Genomic DNA, 7,143 nt, shown 5'->3' with positions numbered 1-7,143 from the left:
AAAAAAAAAAAAAAAAAAAAAAAAAAGAGAAAAAAAAAAAGGAAAAAAACCGGTCATCCGATTTGATCGTTCGCCATCGGCCTTTCGTAATCGCAAGTGTTGCGTACCGATATATTGATGCGGTACTCTTGTCCCAGTCACCTACGAATCGAACCGACGCGACGCGACGTCGACCCGAGATGAGAGTCGAAATTGATCGATTTATCCCAATTCGTGTCTAAAAGTCGCAATCGCGATGAAATCGTGGCCGCGATGTCGCGCCGTCGTAGATTTGCATAACGTCTGCTCGTACGTGCGGCGCGCGAACTGAATTTCGATCTTTTCCGGGAATAGTCAGGGCTGAAAGGAACCCGTTGAAAAGTAGCGATTCGAAGTGCCGCCACGGACGAGAGCGCGGAGTTTTTAAATGCAAACTTGATAGCATGAATAAAAGATTTTGAGGGGGGGGGAGGGGGGGAAGAGGAGGGGAGGAGTAGGAGTATTCCAAGTGTGCGAATGCCAATGCGATCTGACAGCAACCTAACAGTATTACGGACAGTAATTGCCGATGTAAAACGACGCTGATTGTCGTGTACAATTGTGTACGCAGTGCCTGGAACTGATCACCGCCGGTAACGTGGGTTTTCCTCTGTTGCTTTGCGAATTAATTCTTCTTCCCTCCCTGTTTTCCTTCGCTCCTCTTTTTCATTGTTTGTTTCTCCCTTTTCGATTGCGGCCCGTGCTCAAAGAGTACGAGAAGAATCTCTAGGGTTCGATCACCTCGCGATCGTTCTTCCCCGTGGATCTGTATGACAGGGAAAACCAAAGATATAAATTGAAGTAATTAAAATCCAGGCATAAGAGGGGGAGTCAGAAAGTTGGCTATTGTCAGTGGGGAGCGTGCGCCTTGTTAAATTTCTCGGTCGAGCGCAAGTCTCTATTCCAAGTGGAGCGAAACGGATGGCCAATGGCCAATGATGGCGCGGCGTCCTTCTTCCGCTTCCGCGGCTTCCTCTTCGCTTCTCTTCGCCCACTTTTTTTCGGTGCCCTTTCTGCTTCTTTTTTAAGGTCTCCTTCGTTCGCTCTCTCGTCGTCTTCCTTTACTTTCTAGCCCCTCTTTCTCTCTTTCTCTCTCTCTCTCTCTCTCTCTCTCTCTCTCTCTCTTTCTTTTTCTTGTGGATATTATCTCACGGGAAATCCCTTGAAAAGGAAGCACAAAGAACGTCGCGACTCACGTATGAAAAGCAACGGTGATACGGTGATTTCTGAAAAATCTTGCCAATCGGCTATTCAGAATTTTTGAGAATCGATCGACCCCGTTTCGCCGACTCGTCGAGAAGAGAAAAAGCAACACGACGAGAGAGATACGACGAGAGGATAAATCGCAAACGACACGAACGACACGAAACGAAACGAAACGAAACTTCGTAGCTTCTTTCTCCCGGTTTGATTTTAAGTAGCTCCGGCATTAAGCTGATGATTCTGTGCCGCGTCCCTGTGCGCTGTCGTTGCCAGACGGCAACAGGAACGCCCGGCTTCTGCGATACGTTTCCAATTCCAATATTCCTCGACGCCTCGTTTGTATTATGTCGCTCGCGCAACTATTGACACCGACAACGAGGACGATTCTCGTTCGTGGTCAAAGGAACCGGTTGGATTGACATCGGATCGTGTTATTTGCTATTTATTATCGTCCTGCTGAAAGCGTCGCCTTCGTTTTCATTTCGCCAGCGTAAAGTAGGCAAACGGAACGTCCGTTAATCATCGGCTTCTCCAATAGGAATCGCTCTGGAATCCTATTTTTCTCCTTCGATACATACACACACACACACACACACACACACACACACATATATTTTTTATCTCGCCGCCGTTTCTTGTTTTTCAAAATTCTGTTTACCGTTGCGATATTTCACGTTAAATACCGGGGGGAATTTATTTGCAACCGTAGCAGATGATGAAAATAACCGGGCCGTCGCTCCTCGCTCCTCGGATATTATAACTCTTCCGATATTTCGTTTTGCAGCCCGATTGAAATCGCTTCTCGCTGCTCAATATTCGAACAAATAATGATATCGAACCGGCGCGCTGCGAAATTTCTCGCTGCCCCCCCCCCCCGCGTTGATGGTGGTCCGCGTTGAGGCTTCGCAAGTTAACCCTTCGTTTCGTACGCAAAACGGGACAGAGGTGGGAGAGAAGGCTTTTGACGTCGTATCATCGGCTGGTCGTATCGGTTACACGCACGCATTTCATTCATTTATAAGCGAAACGGGGGCGAGAGATTGTGAAATGCGGACCAGGCCCCAGACACCGTTGATTTTTGATGCTCATTTTGTATTCGCCCGACATTTACTGCAGCACAATCAAATGCAATTAAAATATTCATGCATCGGTTCGATTTAAACAGCGCCGAAAGAGAAGCGACGGAGAGAGGAGCATAAAAGTTTAACGGAAATTGGAATAATTTCGTTTCGGCGCATTGGTGTAAAAGGGTAAACCCTTTCACGTAGCATGAAATACTTGCACGCTCGCAGGCAAATAAATATTCGCACGGCACACAGAGAAAGACGCAGAAAGGAGCGAAACGCGCGCGCTACATCGAGACGTCGTCACCATCGATCAACACTCGCAGACTCTTGATTTGATTGATATCCAATTCAAGGTGCGCGAACGTCTCGTCCTCTTCGATCAGTCTTAACGTTTTAATATCCATTGATGCGATTTTCTCCAAAGCTTCCGGTTGTGGTATCTGTAACGATAGGTAAGAGGATTCAGGTGCAACCGGTAGGAATGTTATAGTGGCTATAATTATCCATCGTCTCTAGCATAGCATCGCACGTTACAAAGGTCAATTGGAGAACAAGCATCTCAAGACGATGCCTGTTAATACCGAACTGATCGATATCTATGGAAATCTCATCATAAGATTAATAACGTGGTTACCTCCGGATGCTGTTGAAGCCATTCCACGAAACCTCTTACGCTCCTCAGATCCAATATATCTTTCCAAACGACCTCCATCGTTTCAATATCCTTAGGCACGTTCTCGCATTGCAGCCATTTCTTCTGCACCTGATTATTGGGCGGCACGAATCGAAGCTTCCACGGTAGGGCGGTGCCAAAGGCTTTTATTTTCGCCGGCGTTACCTCCGCTTTCGCGTCTTTCATCACATGCTTCTTCGTCATCGCGAGTTTGCTCGCGCCCGGTGTGTTTCTCGTTACGGCTACCTCCGCGGGTACTACTGGCATTTCCTGAATCGACATCTGTTCCGAAGAAAAACAAGGAAAGATGAAAACGAGGAATAAAGCGGCGGGACGCAATTAAGCGAAACAGCTGAGCAAACTTTTCGCAAGATTCAAATGGAAGCTTCTGCCCGAGACGTGCTGTTCAAAGTAATTAGAGACTTGTCGCCGATATTTAACGAGAATTAAATATTCTCCGATTGTTCGGCGCCGTGAATAATCGTTCTTGAGAGACAGGTAAATATTAGATAGATTAAAGGCTGCCTCAACAGAAGCGCAACGTAACAAATAAACGATATTCTTCTTTAACCTGCGTCGCCCTGCAAGCATCGGCGCTGAAATCGATTTCGAACATATCCCTGAGAACTTCCTCGTCGATGGTGTTATCCGTCCCACCTAAAGTCTCGATCCATTGGCAGAAGTCCTGACATATCCTTTTCATCGAGTTGTCGGCTCTCATTTTCAGCGTAGCTTCCGGATCGTAGCCCTCGAGATCGCGTTTCGTCAAAGGACGCCACGTAACCACCTGACATGTAAAGATATTATTTCTCTCCTCTTTTTTCTTTTTTATTTCTCTCTTTTCGCCGCTTTCGGTCGTTAGATGATTACTCTATTGCTATCAGTCCGATATCGCACCTTTCGTCTTGGTTTCATCAGAAATAGAGCGTAAGGATTGTATCTACGACGACCCAGTTTCTCCTGGTCAACGGGCGATTCGGTGTCTCTCAGTGTCGGTGGATGCACCTTGATAATTATAAAAAGAAAAAAAAGGCTATCTTTAAAAAGATGAATCGAAGTGGAGCAACTTGTTGAGCTATAAATAGCGAGCTCGCAGCGCGAGAACGTTCCAACGTCTGCTTTCTCTCACAAACAAATAAACTAATGCAGTACGTACCACTAAGCTGTCCTGTGTGGATGTCTCGTCGATGATTTGCACTCGGCTGATTTCATCAAGTTTCATCGGTAATTCTTCGAATTTGGTTATCTTCTTCTTCGGATAATACTCCGTCATTCCCAGCAAAGGCGCAACGCGATTGTAAGTGTTTAGAGGCAGGACCCGCCGGAGGAGTTGGGAATTACACGTGGGTGGCTGATCGGTGGAAAAAACCAAGTCAGAGGGAAATCTGTCAGAGTGCAAATAACGTTTGGAATCGACTAATAATCTTGTCAGATTCGCAATCATCTTATTACGTTCTTTCGCGTTCGAGTCGTCGTGAACGACGTGAGTCTTCTTTAAGCGTTCCGAAAATTCTTTGCACAAGATCTCCAACATGCCCGTCGGCGAAACGTCCTCCCCGAGATCATTCAAAATTTCCGCGATCTCGCACGGCTGCGTAAGCGGCAATTTCCCCCGAGTTCTTGGGAAATCAGCGGCGAATAGCGTTTTTAAAAGGCCATCGTCACGAGTCGCGTCCAATTCTCGTAATGCGTCCTTTGACGCGTCGCGATATATTTCCGAGCTATTGGATGCCGTGTCTGTTGATACAGAAAAGCTCGAGAAGCTGATTTCCTTTCTGAGGACGTGTCGTTGCTTTTCCGTGCCTGCTTCCGCTTCCCCGAGCATCAGTTTTTCCAGGACAGACTTCGCTTTTGTTAAAGGAGGCGGAACTGACTTCTTCTCGTCGCCTATTTTGTCTTTCTCAAGGACTCCTTTAGACACGACTCTTGGGTTTTCTGGAATGTCGCCGTAATTGTCGGCAGACGAGCTTTTCCTCGAGGATGCCGACTCGAGCAACGCAATTCGATCCTGCAGAGTCGTCGGTTTTCTGTTTCTCAAAGCTCGCAACGGCTCCAAGCTCGGCCTGAAATTTGTGGGGGCATGACAGGGTACTAAATATTTCGGCTTAGGCTGATCGTCGCTGACCGAAACGACAATCGAATCGTCCTCCTCGGAGCTTACGCTTCGAGACGAAGAGCGAACCTTTGCTCGTTCCAGAGATGTAACACGCGTCGTAAGACCTGTCCTACCTTCGTTCAGATTCGTCGTAGTTGTATCATCGTCTCGCCGATCCTCTTTGCCCTTCTTCGTAATCACGTTAGACGGAGGTTCCGGCTTTGAAATACTTTTCTGCTCCACTTCGCCCGTTAGTTGTTTCTGTATTCGTTCCTCTTCGAGGAGGGCAGCTGCCCCCGCGACTGCGAGTTCATTTTCAAAGGCATCGGATTCCACAAATCCAACGTCGGACTCGAGTCTAACGTCATTCGTTTCAACTTCGTCGGTCAGAAGTCTTTCCACTTCGTCCTCAAAGTTCGGTATGCTCGCAGAAGTGGAGTCGCTATCCTCCAACGAATCTTCAGGCGACGTCAGTCCGCTGCTTTCTGCAATGATTCTTTGTAAAGTGGTTCTCGGTAGGGATACTTTCCTTTTTAACGGCGTTTCGAACGATTTATACATACACGGTAAACATCGTTCACGATTCTTCCTTGGGAAGCCTGATAATTTTGGAATCGACGATAGAATACGAGTCGAAGGACTTTCCCAGTCCTCCGGATACACGAACACTGGACTCGGTCCCGATGTGTAACGCGATTCCGTCGGAATGGTTCTCGAAATCGAATCGTCGGATTTCAAAGATGGACATTTGACGTCAGTGTGCGTAAATTCTGAATCCTCGAGCGATTTCTCTTCAGAAATCGCTTGCAAATCATGAACGTTTAAAGGCTTTTCGTTTTGCTTACCTTTCTCAATTCGTTTAATTTCTGGCAACTCTTGTCTTCCATCGTCACTCGCCAAAGAATAGTCTCCTGATTTAAGAACCGGTTCTTCTTGTAAGTTGTCAAAAGGTTTGAATTCGAAATCGAGAGTTTTATTTTTCGTTAAACGCTTCAACGCTTTGTAAGCGAAACGAGCGGAATACATTAAGGAATCTTCATCTGTCAATGTTTTTTCATTTTCTTTTAACTTAGACCAATCCTTGTCATTTGCTTTAGCAATTTTCAGCCAAGATCGATCTTTAGTCTTAGAGAGCTTTCCATCTGACAATCTTAAATGTTTCTGAATGTCTCTAAATTTCTTTAGTTTTAATTGCAGTTCTGACATCGTCGGGTATGTATCGAGAATCGGAAAACTTGAGAAACTTTCTCCTTCTATCTTCGGTTCATTTTCGACACGGGAAGAAGTCCGAATATGATCCTCTTTAGGCTGAATTTTACGGGAACTAGGTTGAGGATCGTTGGTAGCTAATTTTGGGATTCGTACAACTTTAGATGGTATAGCAAAGTAACCCGTCGTATCCGAACTTTTTAAACCAGCTTGAAACGATCCCTTTAATATCGGTTTTGGAAATGATTTCGCGTCATCAAAACCCAAATCTTTGTTTAATATGGGAAGCAATCTGTGCAAAGAACTGTCGGGTGCTTTCTGATCGTCAGAACGAGAGTTAGAAAAAGAGTTCCAATTGGATACTTTATTTTGAACATCTGAATTAAAATCAATAAAGTCTGTATTATTTTTGGAAAGGGAACGATAGGATAACTGAAGGGGAGGATTTCTTACTACGACCAATTTCTTCTCCTCATCGTCGCAAAATTTCTCCCAGTAATCCTTCGATTTTGGAATGGGATACTCCCATCTACAAATGAAATTTTGAGAAATGTATTCATGGCGATTCTCATAAAATTAAATACCTTTTTCCAGTGATCTTCCTACTTCTGCAGTCGTTTTGCTTTTTGGATTCCTGTTTACACGTGACACTCATGTTCTAAAAATTTAGAATATATTTAAGCGTGTATATATCACTAGATATTTACAAGAAATACTTTCAAACCATTAACCTACGAGGTTTCTTCAAATATTTGATTTATCGATCAAACAAATTTTGACGAAGTTCAGGACATGCGTATACATGATTGCAGAAGTTACTTTATACACTACTTGAATTGAGAATACCATACGAAGATTCTGAAATTTCTAACTGGTCG

The 7,143-nt window shown here is 45.0% G+C and overlaps 1 protein-coding gene across 1 annotated transcript; it reads right to left on the bottom strand.

Annotated features, from left to right (window-relative positions):
- Positions 1 to 2,536: 2,536 nt before the first annotated feature.
- LOC122533401 lies at positions 2,537 to 6,920 on the bottom strand. The gene is made up of 6 exons (XM_043663050.1): positions 6,850 to 6,920; positions 4,118 to 6,794; positions 3,859 to 3,966; positions 3,533 to 3,748; positions 2,923 to 3,243; positions 2,537 to 2,728 (listed from the first exon to the last, which is right to left on the bottom strand). Exons 1-6 carry the CDS (start codon positions 6,918 to 6,920, stop codon positions 2,573 to 2,575), a joined length of 3,549 nt encoding a protein of 1,182 aa, XP_043518985.1. The 3' UTR covers positions 2,537 to 2,572.
- Positions 6,921 to 7,143: the final 223 nt, after the last annotated feature.

The sequence above is a fragment of the Frieseomelitta varia genome, unplaced genomic scaffold (genome assembly GCF_011392965.1).
Source record: "Frieseomelitta varia isolate USP_RPSP 00005682 unplaced genomic scaffold, Fvar_1.2 scaffold_524, whole genome shotgun sequence".
NCBI lineage: Eukaryota > Metazoa > Arthropoda > Insecta > Hymenoptera > Apidae > Frieseomelitta > Frieseomelitta varia.
The sequence above is the reverse complement of the archived record's forward strand: the minus strand, read 5'-3'. Positions and strand labels throughout refer to the sequence as shown.

Coding starts and splice junctions, on each gene's coding strand:
- LOC122533401 (XM_043663050.1), bottom strand. CDS start 6,920: ATGAGTGTCACGTGTAAACAGGAATCCAAAAAGCAAAACGACTGCAGA. Junction 6,795..6,849: donor AGGAAGATCACTGGAAAAAG/GTATTTAATTTT, acceptor TTTCATTTGTAG/ATGGGAGTATCCCATTCCAA. Junction 3,244..3,532: donor ATGCTTGCAGGGCGACGCAG/GTTAAAGAAGAA, acceptor TCTTCGGAACAG/ATGTCGATTCAGGAAATGCC.